The sequence below is a fragment of the Triturus cristatus genome, chromosome 11 (genome assembly GCF_964204655.1).
Source record: "Triturus cristatus chromosome 11, aTriCri1.1, whole genome shotgun sequence".
Classification (NCBI taxonomy): domain Eukaryota; kingdom Metazoa; phylum Chordata; class Amphibia; order Caudata; family Salamandridae; genus Triturus; species Triturus cristatus.
This window is the reverse complement of record NC_140594.1, coordinates 73,760,092-73,781,650: the sequence shown is the minus strand read 5'-3', so window position 1 is coordinate 73,781,650 and position 21,559 is coordinate 73,760,092. Positions and strand designations below refer to the sequence as shown.

The 21,559-nt window shown below is 48.2% G+C and overlaps 1 protein-coding gene across 1 annotated transcript in view; it reads left to right on the top strand.

The window, feature by feature from the left end:
* MAPK1 (mitogen-activated protein kinase 1) overlaps positions 1-21,559 on the top strand; it is a 537,443-nt gene that overhangs the window by 369,812 nt on the left and 146,072 nt on the right. The window contains exon 4 of the mRNA XM_085634299.1: positions 5,031-5,147. Coding sequence (XP_085490425.1) covers positions 5,031-5,147 — 117 coding nt within the window. The remainder of the gene's footprint in view (positions 1-5,030; positions 5,148-21,559) is intronic.

Genomic DNA, 21,559 nt, shown 5'->3' with positions numbered 1-21,559 from the left:
CCCTGTTGCGCTACACTTGGGGGCTGAGACACTGGTTTTCTGAATATGGGTGCTTTGGTTGAAATCCAACATATTAAACCCCTCTTCCTTGTTACCGATACAAGTTAAACATCAATACATTTCAATAATGAGAAATAGATGCCTATAATGTTGAAGAAATGTGTTTGTCTTGCTTGGTGTTCATGTATGTGACATGTTGTACCTCTTGTTAGAGGAATTTGTGTGGAGAGACTCTGTAAATGGTTGAGTCGGGTCGCAATACATTGTTCATAGGTAAGGTTACCATGAACTCACTGACCTAAGGATGCACTTGAGTTTAGTGGTGGTGCACACTGATGCCTGACACACTATTTACGATTTAATGTGTTGTGGTTTTTTTTCCAGGGCTACCTGACCCATCCACCGAATTGTTGCGACTGTGCACAGTTGGTCAAGAGTATGGGCCCGAATATTTATTATTATTTATACACATTCCTATAGTGACTGAACATCATGGTCCTGAAGAATGCCTAGAACATCTCATGTCATTAAGGCAGAAACCTGTTGACCACAACACAGGGTATAGATCCATAACCCTGTTTCACATTGCTTTTAACCTCTATACTTCAGGACATAATAAAGTTGGTTGCTCCTATTGAGGTAGTTTTAATACACTTTTTGTTGCACTCTGCCCCTCACTTTCACCCAAGAGGTTTCGAAACATTGACATGCTCCTTTAAACACTCCTGCTCCTTTTCTGCGGTGAAGTTGTAGCCCACGCTGGGTACCTTGTGGTCCCAGTGTGTGGAGGAACCCAATGATGAAGCATGCCACCCCCGGTTGAGTGAGGATTCTCGTCCAAACACCTGTTGTGCCCCCACTTGTCAGTCTTTTCCCCTTTTGAGCACTTGGCTACCCCATACTCTGTGTGAGCTACATGTAGATTCATCTACCTGTGTGCCATGCCTACAACCCACTGCCTATAGCATAGGTCAACCACCTCTATACCTGGGTGCACTATGCCACTGGTGAGGATACAGGTGCATGAGCCCTGTGCCCCTACAGTTTCTATGACTATTCTTAGACAGTGCAAGTGCAGTAAAGCCATAAAGAATATATGGTCTGGGAATTTGCCTTAAGAACTCCACAGCACCATAATGGCTTTACTGAGATCTGCGAAGTTTGGTATCCACCTTCTCTGCACATTAAACCCAGACTGATGCCAGTGTGAGATTTAGTGAAAAATGCACTCAGTGAGCATCTTAGAGATGCCCCCTGAGAAACTACCTAACTCTAGTGTCCTTGCTGACTGGCTGCTTGGCAGCTGCCACCCTCAGACATGTTTCTGGATCCCTTGGTCGAGAGCCTCCTGCTCTCGGGGTCTGGAAACAAAGCACATCCTGGGCAGAGGTTCCACAGGATGGGCAGGGTCCACGTAGGGGAAGCTGCAAAGGCTTGCCGCCTTCTGAGCTGATGCAGTCATTTTCTGCTCCCAGCAACTGGCCCCCACCGGTTCTGACCACCCACTTGAGGCAGGAAATTTGGCAGGAAAACCAAGATAGAAGAGGTGTGCCCACCTTTGCCAACCCCAGCCCTCAGGGTGGGGTTGGCACAACTCTGTCCCCGCCATATTGAAGAGGGGTGGACCCAGCCAACCAGAGTGAGGCATATGGCCCCCTCCCGCTGGAGGGTGGCATAATAGGGGGTGTACCCACCTGAAACGCCTCTAAATCTAGTATTTAGGGGCAACTCCGAACCTTGCCACAGACTAGAAGAAATAAGAAGTACCGAAGAGCCGTGCTGAAGGAAGAAGGAAACCAACTGATTTATCCCCAGTCCCACTGGCCTGTCCCGACCTCGACCTGCTCCAGCAAAATCCCAGTGTGTGCTGCAGCCAGCAGCCCCCCAGAACTCGGAGGACCTGCCCTGTCTTCACTGAAAAGACTGTCTTCTGTGACCAATGGATTTGCTCACCAACATACTCTGTCTCCGGCCAAATCTGCGCCCGAAGCCAGAGTTTGAATGGCCCAACACCCCAAGGAGTCTCCCCGGTGATCCTGACCTGGGATCTGGTGATCCCTGACCTACCTAAAGTCTCCCGACGATACCTGCAGCCCCTTTCTGGAGGATCCCTCCCGTCCGGAGCTGGTAAGGAAACCCGACGCCAAAAGATATTCCTGCACCCGACGCCCCACCGCCTTGGTTGGCCCAACTGATGGTGTCCCAGCATCCCATGACATTCCAACTTACCTCTCCCACTGGTGGTCGCCTCCAGAAGATCTTCTTTCCCCGAGCCTGCAGTGTTTGTTGCAACCAGAGAATCTCCATTGAAAAGAGGGCACGTGACGCCAAAACAGCACCCTGCACCTGGCTTCTCCTGTGCTACTGTGGGTGCACTTTGTTTGAACCCCCTTTTGCCCTGAATGTAATTCCAGGAGCTTGGCTTCCTCATCCTTGTGGCCTGCTTGTGAGCAGCTGCCAACCGGAGGCCCCTAACCTCCATTTGATGACATTTTACCTCTGCACCCGGCCGCCCTAGTGTCGCTGAGGGTGTCTTTTGAGTGCATCCCTGACCCTGGAGGAACCCTTGTCCTAACCCCAGAAACTCAGCCCTCAATAATGATAACCCCATTTTTCTCCATTGGATTGCGTTGACTGCCTCTGAAAAACGTCTTTGTGTTGAGGGTGTTTTGTATGGAAACCTAAAACTGTGTTTTGATAAATTGTTTTACTCACCTTTTATCCAGAAAATGTCCCAGTGTGATATCTAGGCATATCACACTGAGTAGAAAAAGTTATCTGAAAAGTAACAAAGTAATCACAACGTAACTAAAAACTAATTTCAACTGTTTCTGAGCATTTGACCTACCTGTAACCGCATTCAACTGTATTACATGAGGAAAGTATTATTTTACTTACCTGCACTAAGTCTAGCTTGGTTCTAAAAAATAAAATTCAGCAAAAATATTTGTATACAAAACAAATTGGTCTTTGAGTGGGTGACATTTCTTGCCTGAGTGTAAAATAAATGCTTAACACTACCCTCTGATAATGCCTTACTGCTCGCCCACACTACCACAAAGGGGAGGTAAGGTATTATCTCCTTTAATCTCTGTAAGCGTTTAGAGATCCGCAGGACTCTGCACACACTATACCTTACTTTGGTATAGTATATACAGAGACAGCTTCCTACAAATGGCTACACCCTGATAGTTGGTGTCAGGATACTCCTAATCAGGAGAGGCAGTGGCAAGGTTACTGAGGCCAAGATCACGTCTCAGTCACAACATCAAGGCTCATGACATTTACTTCAATGATGTCTAGACACAATCTTACTCCATGTCAAGATCTAGGATGTCTAGGTGCTTCCAGTCATCATCCTCTCCAGCCAGCACATAGTATTTTTTTGCCAGTCCAAAATATTTTTTGTATGTTCCATTTGAAGAGGATCCTTGCACTGATGATTCTGAGCCTCACTCAACACCCTCACTTGAAACAGAGAAGCTCCAGCTGCCTTTCCCGAAAGAAATGTTGAGTTGATATTTCTTACCTGCCAGTTCACCTACCGTAGTTCAAGTTTCATTGTGCATCCATAAAAGCAACCTATACTGTAGTCAGTGCCACTACCAATGCCCTGCTACAACCATTGCCACTTCCATATCCTCCTATAGTGCCTGTGATCTCGGTTCCAACATAACCAAGTAAAGAACCGCACATATCTACCAAGACTGCATCAATCTTACCGTTCATAGGGAAACACCAAGGAATAAGTAGCAAAGTTCCTGAACTCCCAGGAAGAAATTAAGAACACTACTTACAGACTGAGCAAGAACCGACATGGATTCTGCAGAGATTTTGAAGGCGATTCAAGCGAAATCTGTCTTATTTGAAATCCTGTGACAAAAACACCTACATGTTCTCTGATTCTCTTTGTACCCCCATGGAATTCTTTGCCAGTCCATCTTCATCAAAACGTTTGACTCATTGCATAATGAAAATATAACCTCACATATGCATTTGTAAAGTAAATTTCATGTTCACCTCTTGGGCATCTTAGTGATATATTTATCGCACACAATTGTACTAAGTTTATCTATCTTGCTTAGGATGAAATCCCGGCTGGGATTTGAACTTGTGACCAGGGTGTCAAACTTTAATTCCTGGGGTGGTAGTGTGTGCTACTTACCCATTAGGTCTTTTTGCTGTTGTCCTACCTGATAGAGCCAAAAATGTCTACTGGAGACAAACTGGTCTGGGGCGTATCAAGTACAACATAAAAAGCATCAAGTTCACAATGCTTCTGGGAAGGTGTGACCTGTCCCTTTGGACACATTTAATTACTTTTGCAAACTTGACTTCGACATCAAAATAGAGCACAGTTGTAGGTGTTTCAGATCTTCACGGATTTGCCTCTCAGGGTTAAGACCTGATTCTCAGCAGAAAATCCACTGTTTTCTGTTCTCCAGTACATTTCTGTTTGGATCATGCGCAGTGATGAGATGAACAAAATGATGGTGGTAGCCAATATTTTGAAGAATGTGATCCTCCAAAAGAGGGAAAAGTACTCCAGGTCAAGTTAAAGTTTGCCAATGAGTAGATTTTGAATAAAATAAGTTGCAAGCATCCAGGCCCAACACTAAATGGAATAAGTATGTAGGCCTTTTTCTTCTTAATCATCGGTTCCCTTTCATTTGATCAATCCTCTAACCTCCGCATTTAGCAAGGAGCAAAGCTGGAATTTAGTAATTATGGCTGTTATACAGACACTTCTCTCCAGATTAACTGTCCTGACACTGTACTGTATTCTGTTGACCGTGAAGCTCATAGCTTTCTTAAAGTAGCAGTACCAAGCGTCTCTGATGGTGATGCCTATATGCACAATTTCCTAGTTTAGTTATGCTGTTTGTAATGAATTTAAAAGATCCTATTAACCCTAGGTTTTTAGAATGAGGTTGCAGGTTAGTGTCAATACTGGTTAAATTTAATTTTAAAATACTGAGAAAATGTTGGTGAGAAAATAGAGTAACTTCTTCCATCTCCTCTTTTGGCAGATCTGTGACTTTGGATTGGCCCGTGTAGCAGATCCAGATCATGATCATACCGGTTTCCTGACAGAGTATGTAGCTACTCGCTGGTACCGTGCACCGGAGATCATGTTAAATTCTAAGGTAAGTACTGCTGCAGAGGTATCGCAGAAGCAGTCCTAATCTTGCAACTTTATGCATCTTGGTAAATGGCAGGCATCTTTTATAAGAAGATACAGGTTACATGGTCAACGAGTGGTGTTGCATCATTTTAGCTTTTAGTTTAGCTTTGTAGCATTCTCACTTCATCATTAACGTAGAATATTCCCGCAAGCATGCAGGGACCTGCGGAAACGCACATTCCTGCTTGTTCCCCAAAAAATTGCAGTCCCTGTTATTTCCCGGTCAAAGGATTACTGTTTGAAGTCCTGCTAATTACATATTGGGAGTAATGATGGGGCTTATAACAGGCCTCTTTTAATGAGGGCTGAAAGGGCTTAGAAGGCTTTTCAGTGTTTCTTGTGATTTGCCATTTAGACTTCGTATTGGTGATACCCAAGGTAGAAATGCATTTTCTCTAAGACGAATGTGGATTTAACTGCTCCCTCCAAGCACAGATCTTTCAGGACAGGGATTGTGTTAAGTGGAAACTTAAGGGATCTACTAAGTAGACGTGGCTTCATAAGAGCACACTGCTGCTTGTAAATGATCTGATCGAATTTAAATTGAATGTAGGTCTAATCTGTTCAGCCAACTGCTCAGGATACGTGCTTCAAACCTGTTCCCAAGACGTGAATCAGGTTGATAATTGTAAGGAAGTATGATCTCCTGTAGTAGATCTAAATTCCAGTAGTAACATTTATGGGTTTCTTATCTAGCAGGTCCTTATCTTCGTGGCATATTTACTGGGCTCAGTCTACCATACGATTCCCAAAGTTCTGCAGTCTTTCTCTTACACTTGCAGCAGAGTCATTGTATTGAATTATCCATTAATTATAGAATTTCCCCATCTCACTCTTCCATTCAGTTTACCAGTTTGTCAGGTAGAATCTGGTTAAATATGCTCTTCAGCGTCACATTTGTATGTACACCATAACCAACATTCAGATGGTCATGCTTTGTCCATTTTTTTCTGTCATCTAGACGTTTGTACAAATGTATGTCTTCAATCAGAAAGAAATCATTAAAAACTGGAGTATAGGTTATCTATTCATCTTTATGAAATTTAAGATACAGATTCCGCTGTTACACCCAAGTGTTATAATTTTTTTTCGGACAACTTCTTCTGACATTGGTTTCCAGTGGTGGAATCACTGCAGCCCCACAGTCCTAAACCTGGTGCTTCATGTCCTCTGAATTGGGCGGTAGAACCGTGAGTTTTGCTGATCAGGAGCCACTTAAACCTACGAAGTGCTTAGAGCCCACCCATCACTTACGTTACGTTGACGTCTTAGTCACTCTTACTTCTTTTGCCTTCACTGGTCAGCGGCAGCTGGGCTGATTTCATTTTGCTGGCTGGTCATTATCTAGAAGGCTTTGGGCTTCACTTATTTAGATTTTTATCTCACTCAAACTTCATTTTCATGTTTTGTTTGATACGACACACAGGCAGAGACACCAGCTTTGAGCTGGCATATGTCAAATGAGTCACTCTGCATAATGCTATTCTATTTCACTTTACTCCACTCTGACATTCTGCACTGACACTGTACTCAACTCTTCGCCAACACTGTACTCCACACTACTAACTTTAAGCCATGTTGAATAGCAACCACACTGGTGTACAATATGTCTAAAACACATTGGCAAAGCCAATATCTCTCCCATAGGCGAGATCTATTGGTTTGGCAAATGCTTGTTTTTTTCTAGAAACCAATCCCTGCCTTCCTTGACCAAATTAGTCAATTTCCAATTCTCCTTTTCCAACCTTATCTGCTCATTTTCTCTTTATATTGTACACTGAATACTTATTAGAGACTGGTTACTTAATTATCTACCCCAAGTCAGAGCTCGCTCTTCGCACATCTGAAAACTTCTTATTGTTATTAATCACATTGTTTCACAAGGCGGATGAGAGTACCAGTGCACATCACTTATTTATATTTTGGCAGGATGCCGTTTAATTAATTTCAAACGCCAAAATTAGAGTTTCACAGTAATTGCATTTGAAAGATTATTCCTATACAAATAAAAACTCTGAAGAATATTATTTCAGTCCAAGAAACAAATCGCAATCAGTTTTCTTGGTTTTTCATGGATACCCGCCTAACTCCAAAGTGCTTAATCTGAGAACGTGTATTGAAAGATTTTTACTATATTGGAATGTATTCTCCTCGCTTTCATTCTTCATGGCTTTAGAATGGGCTGAAAGTTGTTAATCTGTGTTTGACAATATTAAGAACTATCCACCCTTTAAAAAAGAAACTATCTAATACTATTACTTGATCCTCTGTTCTCTTCCTTGATTGGGCCAAAATGAATGTAGAGGTGGCTGTCTAGATCCTGCAACCCTTCGTATACTGTGAAAACGAACTGAGCACCATCTTTCACTGTGCTGCATGCTGACATTGTGCTTGTCCTGGGTTCTCCTCAAAGGGAGTTTACATGCTTTCCACTGGATGAGGCTGTGTCCATGCAGGCAATTTCCTTTGTTTTTATCTCTCTTTAAAGTGTGAACATAAAGGTTTTTGGCAGAAAAGCTGGCATATGTTTTAAAACTGTTGTGGCAGATCTATCTTCTCGGTTAGATCTTCCCAGAGCTCTGAATGGCTCCTCCCTCATGATCCCTTATGGAAGTCTTAGTAGCGTAAAGTGATCTCTGGAAAGTTTCTGCCTCAGTACCTCACTGCACTTTTTGGAAGAGGCACTACTACTCAGCCCGCTGGCCAAACCACTAACAACCCCCCCCCCCCCCCCCCCCCCTCCCACCCACCCCACATCCCTCCCTCAGGACAACAGAGCTGGTAGAAGAGGTCACGCGTCGTGCATCCTTCCAACGAGGAGACGGTTTGTGATTATTGGTGAGTGGAAAATGGGTGTGGCTAACGTGCTGTGGTGAGTGGCTTGGCTGGGGCGAACTGTTTGGACGGTAGACCCTGGTCAGGTTCGCCACAACCAGGGCCTCCTTGCAAATAGCGCGCAGTCTGGGTGCCTCTGGTACTCTGCTTTGAAGAAAGTGGCTCTGGTAGCAGTTCAGGTTGCACCTCATGTAATACAGATACCCACCACTACCCACGTATACCGGGCACAACTCTGCCCAGAGGGACTATAGAGATGCTGTTGACTGAGTCTGAATGTCTTAAGTATTGGAGTGTGCTCCTCAGGCCCCAAAGTCAAAATGTGTAAAACTGACGGCAACCAACCCAAACTTAATTTTGAGTCATGGAAATCTTGCTGCCATATGTCCTGAGGTGTTGCTTGATGAACAGACAACTGATTGTGTTGAAGAGCCACTGACTGCATCAGGGGTCACGTCTGTACTATTAGAGATGAAAAAGTTTAATTCCACTTGATTTAAAATAAAAAAAAATAAAAAAAAGTGTACTCCCTGAAAAATAGAATGGACCACATGAAACAAAGATTAAATAAACAACAGTAACAGATTGACGTGTCTGAGCATAGAATCACTGATTTAGAGGATGATACGGAAAGGCAGATGGCAGTGGTGAAGGAGGTGCTGACAGATCTCTAAAAATAGTTTAGCTAAACAAGGAGTTAGAGACGAGCTCTTGTAGAAGTAACCTGAAAATTGTTGGACTGGTGGAATCCACCTTTGTGGGGCTCACAGAAGGCTATATAGAACAAATATTGCTCTGTCTTAGTTGCTGGTGGTGGTCGCCTACGCCAAGACTAATCAGTGGTGCCCCACCTTGCCCAATCATTGCCAAACATCTTAAATACTGTGACTGGGACCAAATCCTCAGAATGGTCCTGGAAAAAGATCTTACTACAGAATGTCTAAAGCATTTTTCGTTGACTTTACACAGTGTGCGCAAGACTTGACGTAAATTTGCCCCCATAAAAAAATGATTATTGGAGCAGGGCTTGCAGTATGCCATATCTGTAAGAAACATTTTATTTATAGATTCCTTACATTAGAATTATCCCCAGGCGTCAGACTGGATCCAGAAAGTTTATTCGTAAGCTGTACCTCTGCACGTCGGAAGGTGGTGTTGGTCTGCTCCGCGTCCGTTGTTGGCGTCGTGGTCACTGGTATGACGTCGCGGTAGCTACTTAGACGCTGCCCTCGCGCGCTGACGTCAGTTCTTTTTTTTTCTTTCTGCGCCAGCCAGCGCAGATCCGGAGTTAGCGTTACCTCCAGTCACATTATGACTTTTTCTCGACTTTTGTTGACCGACTTCTTCTTTTCTTGAGTTTGACTCCTGGTGCAAGAGGGATTCCCGGCTTCAAGGTATGCGGTTCCTGTAACCGAAAGATGTCGGTTACGGATCCGCACCACGTGTGCCTCTTTTGCCTGGAGCGCGACCACGACCCCAAGTCGTGCTCTGACTGCCGGTTGATGGCACCGAAGGCTTTGCGGAAGCGGTCCCGAAAGCTGCTTGAGCGCCGGCAGTCTGCTCCGAACCGTTCGAGGTCCCGGTCGCGAGGGAGCTTGAGGGACCGGTCGCGGAGCCATCACCACTCGTTCGAGTCATCGAAGTCTTCGCACTCAGGTAAGTCAAAGCACAAAAAGAAGTCGAAGCAGCATCGTCGCTCTTCGACTTCTCCCCGTCGGTCGGCTGACGCGATGAGGGATGTAGGCAGTGCCCCTCCCGTGGCTCAGTGCGCAGAACCTGAGGAGTCGACTCCGGGCTTCCCTCCCTTCCCGGGAACCGGAGCGACTCCCGCCAAACTTCGTATGTTCTACGAAGCGATGCATGCCATCTTTGGGCAGCCTGAACCCGCCGGCGCACCTTCGGGCCCCGCGGACTCGTTTGGGGGGCCTAGGCCTTCTCCGTCGGCTCCGGCCACGGCGCCGCAGGCCCCCCTCGGATTCAGGCCTGGATCCGGATCTGCGCCAGTTGACCTTATTACACCTCATCCTGTGCTGCTTCATCCGGCACCGCAATCGTCGCCGGTCGTGTCCCCAGCCGGCGTCTAACCCGGAGTTGGACCGGCGAAACCGGATCAGCCCTCAGCCTTCCACAGGGCTTGGTCGCCCCACTCACTGCTGCCGCTCCTGCCTGCCTTTGCCGCCTCCTGCCTGCAAATTCCTTCGCTCGCTGCCCGCTGCTCCTGGGAATTTCCCGCTGCTCCTGGGAATTTCCCACTGCCCGCTGCTTCTTGGAATTTCCCGCCGCTGCCTCCCTGCGGCCCCGCCCCCCTGTGATTCCATTCGCCGCCCCGCTCCCGCCACCCAGCTGCTCCTCCCTCCCGGCTCCTTACTTAAGGGGAACGTAGGGGACCACAGAGTGTGACCGCTCAGCCCTCCACAGGGCTTGGTCGCCCCACTCACTGCTGCCGCGCCTGCCTGCCTTTGCCGCCTCCTGCCTGCAGATTCCTACGCTCACTGCCCGCTGCTCCTGGGAATTTCCCGCTGCTCCTGGGAATTTCCCGCTGCCTGCTGCTTCTTGGAATTTCCCGCCGCTGCCTCCCTGCGGCCCCGCCCCCCTGTGATTCCATTCGCCGCCCCGCTCCCGCCACCCAGCTGCTCCTCCCTCCCGGCTCCTTACTTATGACGCCCCCAGAGCGACCGCGCAGCGGATGCGTGCAGAGGGAGCGCCGATTGAGCGCCAAAGGTAAGCCCGTCTGCGCCCGTCCGCGCCTGGACCGCGCCCAGCGCCAGACCCCCTGGTCCTCGCCCTCGCCAGCACACCCTGCACATCTACGACGCCAAAACCCTCCACGCACTCAACGCCGGCCGAAACACCGCCTGCTACCGAGCCACCTCGAGACGCACCCACGGACCCTTCACCTGCCTGACCTGCCGCTTCACCAGCCTCCGACCCAACACCGCACCTGCTAAACCGAGCCCCAGCAACAAACACCTGATGTGCATCCTGCTCAACACCCGCTCCGTTCACAGGCATGCCGTCGAACTCTGGAACCTCCTCGACTCGACAGCACCAGACATCGCCTTCCTGACGGAAACCTGGATGAACGCCTCCTCAGCGCCCGACGTCTCCATCGCCGTCCCGGAAGGCTACAAAATCACCAGGAAGGACCGCGTCAACCAGACAGAAGGAGGCATCGCCATCATCCACAAGAACACCATCCGCATCACGACCAACTCCGATGACACCTTCACCTCCGCCGAACACCTCCACTTCCAGATACACACCGACCCCAAGACCACGCTCAGAGGCACCCTCGTCTACAGACCACCGGGACCACGCACACAGTTCAGCGAAGACATCACAGACTTCGTCAGCCCACACGCCATCAATTCCACCGACTACATCCTCCTGGGGGACCTCAACTTCCACCTGGAGGACAACAAGGACCGCAACACCACTGCTCTGCTGGACAACCTGGCCAACCTCGGACTCAAGCAACTGGTAACCACCCCCACCCACTACGCCGGCCACACGCTTGACCCAGTCTTCTCATCCAGCAAATACGTCACCTTCAGCCACTCCACCAATCTCCAGTGGACTGACCACCGCTGCGTCCACTTCAGCTTCAGTAAAACTACGACCCACCACCCTCAACAAGCCCCCCGCAGGAGCTGGAACAAGATCACCGGCGACCAGCTCACCACCTTCCTCAGCCAGAACCCCCCCACCAGCTCAACGGACCCCAACGAATCCACCAACAACCTCACACAGTGGATCACTAACTGCGCAGACGCCCTCGCACCACTGAAGAAGAACCCCCCCAGCAGACGCGGCAGCAAGAAAGCCTCCTGGTTCACCGACTAGCTCATCACCTCCAAGAAGAACTGCCGCTCCCTGGAGAACACTTCGCGCACCAACCAGACCAGACAATATGACTGCCCTCAAACACGCCACCCGCAAACACCACCAACTGATCCGCGCCACAAAGAAGACAGCCTTCAAGGAACGACTGGACAACAACACCCACAACAGCAAGGAACTCTTCAGCATCGTCAAAGAGCTCTCCAACCCCGACGCAGGAAACAATGACATCACTCCCTCGCAAGACCTCTGCGACTCCCTCGCAGCCTTCTTCCACGACAAGATCGCCAACATTCACAACAGCTTCGGCCCACCAACCACGAACCCCACCACCGAACCGATGCCCCCCACTGCCACCCTCCGCACCTGGACCCCAGTCAGCACCGAAGACCCAAAACGCACAATGAACACCATCCACTCCGGATCCCCTACGGACCCCTGCCCACACCACATCTTCAACACGGCCGACCACATCATCGCACCCCACCTCCGCGACATCAACGCCTCCTTCAACACCGCCACCTTCCCGGAATGCTGGAAACACGCCGAGATCAGTGCCCTGCTGAAGAAACCAACTGCAGACCCCTCCGACCTCAAGAACTACCGCCCCATCTCGCTCCTCCCGTTTCCTGCCAAAGTCATCGAGAAGACTGTCAACAGACAGCTAGCCGCCTTCCTCGAGACCAACGGATCCCTAGACCACTCGCAATCCTGCTTCCGAGCCAACCACAGCACGGAGACCGCCCTCATCGCAGCCACAGACTACATCAGATCCCTACTTGTCAACGGGGAAACTGCGGCCCTCATCCTCCTGGACCTCTTCGCAGCGTTCGACACTGTCTGCCACCGCACCCTGGTACAGCGCCTGAACAACACCGGCATCCAGGAGAAGGCCCTGGAGTGGATCACCTCATTCCTCGCCGGAAGAACCCAGAGTCCGCCTCCCCCCGTTCCGGTCAGCGGCCACCGAAGTCATCTGCGGCGTTCCACAAGGGTCATCGCTCAGCCCCACCCTCTTCAACGTCTACATGAGCCCCCTCGCAACCATCGCACGTCAACACAACCTCAAGATCATCACCTACGCCGACGACACCCAGCTGATCCTCTCCCTCACCAGCGACCCGGACGCCGCCAGAGTCAGCCTACACGAAGGGATGAAAGACGTCGCCGAATGGATGAAGAACAGCCGCCTGAAACTGAACTCAGACAAGACGGAGGTCCTCATCCTGGGATCATCACCCTCCGCCTGGGACGACTCCTGGTGGCCCCCTGCCCTGGGAGCCACCCCCAAGCCAACGGACCACGCACGCAACCTAGGCTTCATCCTGGACTCCTCCCTCTCGATGACCAGACAAGTCAACGCCGTCTCGTCTTCATGCTTCAACACCCTGCGCATGCTTCGAAAGATCTTCCGGTGGATCCCCACCGAGACCAGGAAGACTGTCACCCAGGCCCTCGTCACCAGTCGGCTGGACTACGGGAACGCCCTCTACGCCGTCTCCGCTGCCAAACTCCAGAAGAAACTCCAACGGATCCAGAACGCCTCAGCACGACTCATCCTGGACATCCCCCGACACAGCCACATCTCCGGACACCTGAGAGACCTGCACTGGCTCCCCGTCAGCAAAAGAATCACGTTCCGACTCCTCACCCATGCACACAAGGCCCTCCACGACCTGGGCCCCAAGTTCCTCAACAGCCGCCTGACCTTCCACAAGCCCACCCGCCAGCCTCGCCACTGTCCCCCGCATCCGCAGAGCCACCGCCGGAGGAAGATCCTTCTCCTACCTGGCAGCCAAGACATGGAACTCCCTCCCCATCCACCTACGGACAACGCAAGACCATCTCGCCTTCAGGAAGCAACTCAAGACCTGGCTGTTCGAGCAATAGCGTCCCCCCCCCCCCCCCCCCCCCCCCCCCCTCCACCCAGCGCCTTGAGACCCTCAGGGTGAGCATTGCGCTATACAAATGCCTATGATTGATTGATTGATCAGGTGCTGGGAGGGTTTTTTGTGCCCCTGGTCACTCATGGGGCCCATTTTTGGCAAGATTGGCAACCTGAGTATGAGGAGGAGGACTGGGAGGGGTCAGCTGACCCTTTAACTGTTCAGATGGAATCTGAGCAGGACTGGAGAGAGGAACTGACGGATGCCAGTGGTCTTCACACCTCTCCTGACCTTGGCATGTTGTCTCCTCCTACTGTGGCTATGGACGAGGGAGCGTCCTATGCAGTGGTGTTGCGTAGGGCAGCCGAGGCTCTCGAGCTTCCTACGGTGGCGATCAGGGCTAACCAACTGACAGAGCTGCTTCAACCGGAAGCCATCTCTTCAGAGCCCCTGCTGCCGATTAATGAGGCCCTTAACTATGTCCTTTTGGTCACGTGGTCCAGGCCCAACACAGGGGCACCCGTGGATAGAATGATTGCCCGGCTCCGGGCGACCCCACTTTCCTATCCCAACACCCCACCCCAAAGAGCTTGGTGGTCCAAGTCTCCACTTCCAAGAGCGCATTCCCTACCGCTCCACCGGAAAGAGAATCTAAGAAGCTGGACCATCTTGGGAAGACCAGTTTCTCTTCCGCCAGCTTGGGACTGTGGTCGGAAAACACCGCATGTCTATAGGGCCGTTATTCCCACTCTGTGTGGGATACGGTTGTGCAGGTGCTGCCTCAGTGTCCGGAGGAGGCCCGGACAATGCTCTCTCAGGCTGTCACCGCCAGGAGGGATGTGGTCAAGTTTACCATCCGTTGTGGGCTGGATACTGCTGACTCTCTAGGCAGGACAATTTCCACGTCAGTAGCCGTTCGTTGCTACACCTTGATGAGATTGACTGGCTTTTCAGGGGATGTGCAGAACACCTTGATGGACATGCCCTTCGATGGCCGTCGCCTTTTTGGCGACAAAGCGGACAACGCTCTAGAGCAATTCAAGAACTCGTGGGCTATGGCTAAGTCCTTGGGCATCACCAGCAGCCCAGCGCAGTCTGCTTTTCTCCCCTTTCGTGGCAATGGACGGGTGCCCCACTATGTCCCGCCCGAGCCGCAGGCCGCAGCAAGTCTCCCAACCAACGCCGCGGGGGGGGGCAGTGGGTGGGCCAGTCCACCAACCTCCCCACCCCTCCCTCTGCAGCAGCCTCCAAACCATCCTAGTCTGTCCTTTCAGGTCCATGACATGCCAGTGGGCGGCAGGATTCGCTATCACCTCCCCCACTGGCTCACAATCACATCGGACAGATGGGTTTTGCTGATAGTTCAAAGGGGCAACTCCCTCCCCTTTCGAGGCTATCCCTCCGGCCATGCCACCTCTACCACCGCATGTTGGAGGATCACCTTGCACTTCTCCAACAGGAAGTTTTGGCTCCTGGCCAAGGGAGCCATCAAGCGCGTTGCTGCCCCAGAAGTAGGTCGTGGTTGCTATTCCCACTACTTTCTGGTACCCAGGAAGGACAAGGGCCTACGTCCTATCTTGGATCTCAGGAACATCAGCCGCTTCCTCCGCAACTACAAGTTCAAGATGTTGACGCTCGCCCAGGTCTTGTCTACCCTCAACCCTGGAGACTGGATGGTAGCGTTGGACTTGCAGGACGCTTACTTTCACATCCCCGTCCTGACGGCCCACCGGCGTTACCTGCAGTTCATGGAAGGCCAAGAGCATTTGCAGTTTACAGTGCTCCCCTTATCAGCACCCCACGGGTGTTCACGAAAGTGATGGCGGTGGTCGAAGCTCATCTGTGCAGATCAGGGGTTCCAGGCTTCCCCCCTATCGCGACGACTGGTTGTTGAATGCTGGCTCACCCCAAGCAGTCGTCTCCCACCTCCAGACTATGGCCGACCTCCTGCATTCGCTGGGGTTCTCCATCAGTGTGCAGAAGTCACACCCGATTCCCTCTCAGAAGCTCCTCTTCATCGGAGTGGTTCTGGACACAAAGCAGTTTCTTGTTTATCCTCCCGAACAGCGTGTCCGGGATATTTGGGCTATGATTCCGATCTTTCAGCCTCTATCCCTGGTTTCGCTCTAGATGATCCTGAGGCTGCTAGGCCTAAAGACCTACTACATCCTGCTGGTCGATCATGCCAGGTGGCATATGCGGGCTCTGCAGTAGTACCTGAAGATCCAGTGGGCACAGCATCAGGGGAATCTGTCGGATTGCGTCCAGATCTCGGAGGGCACAGCTCGACAGCTGCAGTGGTGGTTCACAAACCAGGATTGGGTCAGCGGCAGATCCCTCTCCCTTCTCCAACCAGAGCACACAGTGGTGACTGATGCGTCCCTTCTGGGATGGGGCGGCCACATGGTAGAGGAGGAGATCAGATGCCTCTGGTCTCCGGCAGAGTCCGGGCTCCACATCAACCTTCTGGAGCTTCGGGCGATTTTGTCTTGCACTCAAGGCATTCCTTCCCTCTGTCTGGGAAAGAGTAGTGCAGATGTACACGGACAACACCACCGCCATGTGGTGCTGCAACAAGCGGGGTGGGGTCGTGGACCCTATGTCAGGACATGGCTGTAACATCGGGGCATATCCCTGGTGGTTCAACACCTGGCAAGTTCCCTGAACGCCAGGGCGGACAAACTCAGCCGCAGGTGCATGATGGATCAGGAATGGCGTCTTCACTCTGAGTTGGTGCAAGTTCTCTTTCAACAGTGGGGAGAGACTTGGTTAGATCTATTCGCCACCAAAGAGAATGTGCAATGTCGGCAATTCTGCGCGTTGTAATTTCCAAGGTGGCACTCGCCAGGCGACGCTTTTCGTCGTGAGTGGAATTGTGGTCTGTTGTACGCCTCTCCGCCTATACGACTTCTGCCCAGAGTGTGGCTCCTGATTGGGCACGAATAGTCTGGTATCCTGAGCTGCTCAACATGGCCATTGATCCTCCGATCAGACTCGTAAAAAACCAATGGAATTCCCCCGTTATAGTTAGTTCAGATAACTATAACTCGCGCGACCGCCACTCTATCACAAGGATGTCATCAGTGATGTCATCAGTGATGTCATGAGTGATGCCACTGACCATGTCATGAGTGATGTAATATGTGACGTCATGAGCAGTGGATTGCGGGCGCGCGAGTTATAGTTATCTGAACTAACTATAACGGGGGAATTTCATTGGTTTTTTACGAGTGAAATGTCCAGCTAACTATAACATGTGTGAAACCTATGGTTTTTTAAGTGAATAGAGATAGAGAGATAGAGATATATATTTAATAGAGAGATAGAGAGATGTATATAATATAGAGAGAGAGAGATGTATATAATATAGAGAGAGATATATGTAATATAGAGATATATATTTTATATATATATATATATATATATATACACACGGATTCTTCTGATAGAAGGACTCGCACTCGGAAGGTTTACACATAAAGTTTTAATCAACACTCGTAACGCGTTTCGTCAGTGAAACTGACTTGATCACACGAAGTGCAACAGGAAACAGGAAGTATTTATCTGGCTGTTAGAAACAAACGACAGATACAAATAAATGGCAAGTATTGACAGTAACCATGGCGGCCATTGTTAAATGTCCAAATACAAAGTAAAGATATAGGACCTGCCATGGTTCAATAGATGTACTTAGTCCAAATATGTTCGGTAGACAAATCAAACCAACAGAAATTAAACACAAATAGTGCGCTTTCTTCAGCAACCAGGTGGATGTTCATGGTGCTTGTACTTTGTCATTGATTATTATTGTTGAAGTCTAGTGCTCCTGTCAACTGACACGTGGAGTGTCTGCGTTACGCAACCTGATAATAGTATATACAATCTAACAAATGCTGATGTCAAACTTACTTAGCTATTAATTGCAAATAATGTATAAAACCTGTAAAATATCATGGTCACTAATTACCATTTACATGATTGCCGCAGGACACGATAAATGTACATCATTAGATTCCATAATGTGTGTATGTGTATTCTTGTACTACCAATAGACATCGGCATAGTGCCTGTAAAAGCCAAAATTCTTGAAAACCAAAATATCAACATAGATCAACACAGTAAATTATTGGAGTCTAGAGTCACAAGCCATTTGTGGGTCATTAAGAATCAACAGCCTCTTCGAACTTCCCTTTCATTCAAAAATAGTGCCCAAAACAATATCAAAATTGTATAAAAAATACAGAAATCTTATCTGTGTTCAAGAAACCGGGAAGAAAAGGGTAGGGTAACCGGTGCGGATGAAAGTGGTCCGGTAAGATGGCGACCCTTCCTTTCCTCCTGTGTACAGAAAAGAAAAGAAAAAAGAATAAGGTAACATAGTAAATGCTATAAAACACATGATTAAAATACACATGATTCTACTATTCCGTCATAGTATTCATACTGAATAAACAACATTCTTAACTTTAACAACCAGCAAAAAGAACATATAGAACCATAGTTAGTGGCCTATTAGATACAGGTATGCAGATTTGAAAACAGAGAAAGCACACAATTAGTCCACATGTAGATGCACACTAAGTTCCTCATCGAGGTTGTGGCCTTTGGGGAACTTGGTCTCTAGTACAATTATCCATTTGGACTCACGTTTGCGGAGTAGTAAGGTTCTATTTCCGCCTCTTGGTCCAAGATGGACTTGTTCTAGGATAAAATAGCTCAACAAAGAGCTGTTAGACAGATGGAAGAGGTCAAAATGTCTTGCAATGGGATAAGTACTGTCTTTCTTAGTGATGGCACGCATATGTTCCAGTACTCTTTTCTTTGCCATACATGTGGTACTCCCAACATACCATAACTTACATGGACACATCAATACATACACACAGAAGGAGGTACTGCAGGTGAGGAATTGCTTGATCGTTTTAGGTGTTGTTTGCCCTGGTATATTCACAGTTTTAGTCATGTGGCTATTTCGGCAGGCTTTGCAATGACCACAAGGATAAAAACCTGCGAGATTATGTGTGTTTGTTTTTTTAGACGTGATGTCATTGTGTACCAGCAAGTCCTTAAGACTGCGACCTTTTCTGTATGTTATTCTTGGTCTACTCTCAACTGTGTGACCAATGATGGGGTCACTTTTCAATATGTTCCAGTTGTCAGTCAGTATTTTATGTATTTGTCCAGAGTTACCACTGAAAGTAAGTATAACTCTGCTGCTGCCTTCTGAGGTGTTGTCAGAGGTGTCATGATCAGTGTGAAGGGTTTGAGCATGGTCAATGGAGTTTACTTTAGATAAGGCTTTCTGAAGCACCCATTTGGGATAGCCCCTGTCAGTGAATCTTTTGATCATGATTTCTTTTTCTGTTTGAAATGCACTGGCGGTACTGCAGTTTCTTCTTGCTCTTAGCAGCTCACCATATGGAATGCTCCATTTAAGGGGATCTGGGTGGCTGCTGAGAGCATGAAGAAGAGTGTTTCCTGCAGTAGTTTTGCGGAACAGGCTAGTTTCCAGTTTGTCTCCTTGGGGTGTAATTAGTAAATCTAGGAATTCAATTGAGTGTTGGCTCATATTGCTAGTGAGTGTAATGTTGCGATCATTGATGTTCAGTTGTTCTATGAAAGCAGTCGCCATACGTTCAGTATCCGTCCAGATTACAAAAAGGTCATCTATATACCGTAACCAAATTTTAACTTTGCTGAAAAAAGGAAGGAGTATGTGTTCTTTCCTGATGTCCTCCTCCCATTTCCCCATAAAAAGATTGGCAAAACTTGGGGCAAAACAAGTCCCCATCGCCGTACCCAGTGTCTGTTTGTAAATGACGCCATCAAACATGAAGATATTGTTAGTAAGGCATAAATGCATCATATCTAACAACATATTAGTATGTTCAAGGAATTCTATTGGTCTCTTATTGAGATAGTGTCTGCATGCCTGTATGCCTTGTGTGTGGTCGATGACAGTATACAGGGAGCTGACGTCAAGAGTCATCATGAGATCCGTAGGTTCCCATCTGATGTTACTCAATTTGATCAAAAAATCTTTACTGTCTTTGACATGAGAGGGGAGTTGGGTAACATATTCGCGCAAAAAGTGATCTACATATTTGGACACATTTTCCAAAGTGCTCCCAATAGAGGATACAATTGGTCTTCCTGGTGGTACTAGTGTGTTTTTATGGACTTTGGGTAGGAGGTATAAGATAGGTAACTTGGGATAATCACGCTTCAAGTAACAATACTCCTCCCATGTAATATACCCTTGCTCTTCCCAATATTTGAGTTTTGCCCATGTGTCAAAAATGCTGGTATTATACATGTCGGTGTTGGTCTGCATGTAAAATTTGGTGTCACCAAGTTGTCTATGGGCTTCGTCCATATACATGTGTTTCGCCCACAGAACGATATTGCCCCCTTTGTCAGCCGGGCGTACTACAATATTAGGGTCATCAGCAAGTGACTGTAGAAATTTCTTTTGTTCAATTGATAGATTGAAACGTATCTCTTTTGTTCTGTTAGACTGATGTTTAAGTTTCAGTAGAGATTGTGTCACCATCTCATGAAATGTGTCTATATTATCATGAGGAAGATTAGGGTAAAAAATGGATCGGGGTTTAAATTTAGTAGATCCAGCCGAATCTGTGGGAATTCCTAAGTCTCCTACTTCTTCAGACATGGTGATCTGTGTTTCATTAACCATTGCTAGGGCATACACATCTTGTAAGATATCTGCATCGGCGATATTCAAGTTTTGAAAAGGATGATTGTCTCTAGTCAGTACTGGAGGTTGGTTATCAAAGTCTCGTTTGTACAGATAATGCCACTTTTTTAACTTGACCTTACGAATAAATCTGTATAGATCAATGCGTGTGTCTGCATAATTGAAAATTTCCGTGGGGCAAAAAGTCAGGCCTAGACATAGAGTTTTTTTCTCAGAGAATGTCAATTGTTTCTCAGTTAAATTGATAATCGTTTTATTTACCGTTTCCGGATCCATCATTTCCTGCTTTTTGAGCCACGTTTCTTGTTTCCCATGGGCTCCTTTGTGTTTACTTGATTCCCTTTGTTTTCGTCTTTTGCGTCGTTGTTTGCTCCTCCCCTCCCTCTTCCTCTTCCACGGCCTCTGCCTCGTGGTGTTCTGCCTCTCCTCGGTGGTGACTGTGTGCTTGCTCTCGGTGTTTCTCGGCCTCTCCGTAAGACCCGGAACTCGTCTAAAAAAGTAGCTGTTCTTGATGTAGTTGGTCTTTCTACCGAGGAACCGGCACTGGAGACTGAAATATCTGCATCTGATCCGCTAACTTCTGAACTTGGACAGTTAGATTCTTTTTCCTTGTCCAATGATTGGGTTACTTCCTGAGTTGGTGATACGTCACTATATAAATGATCATATTCGTGACTGTATGTAAGTATCCGGCCGGATTCATAGTCCATACAGTCTCTATGAAGTTTCCTTTGTTTCCGGTTCTTTATGTCATCTTCATGTTGCAGCAATTTGGGTTTTAAATCAGCCATGAATTTCTGAACAGTATCTTGTTCATTCCCTTTTAGGAGATCTGCTTCGATGGACTTGATTTCTGATATGATTAGTTCTCGGTCTTCCCATGCATACTTGATGAGTATATTCAACATATTGCGGGAACTGTTTGCTGAATTCTCTTGCCAGTCCTGTAACATGCGTGGGTTCTGGGATTCATATGAGGGCATGATATAAATTCTCAAGCCTCTAGTGTTTACAGGCACTATGCCGATGTCTATTGGTAGTACAAGAATACACATACACACATTATGGAATCTAATGATGTACATTTATCGTGTC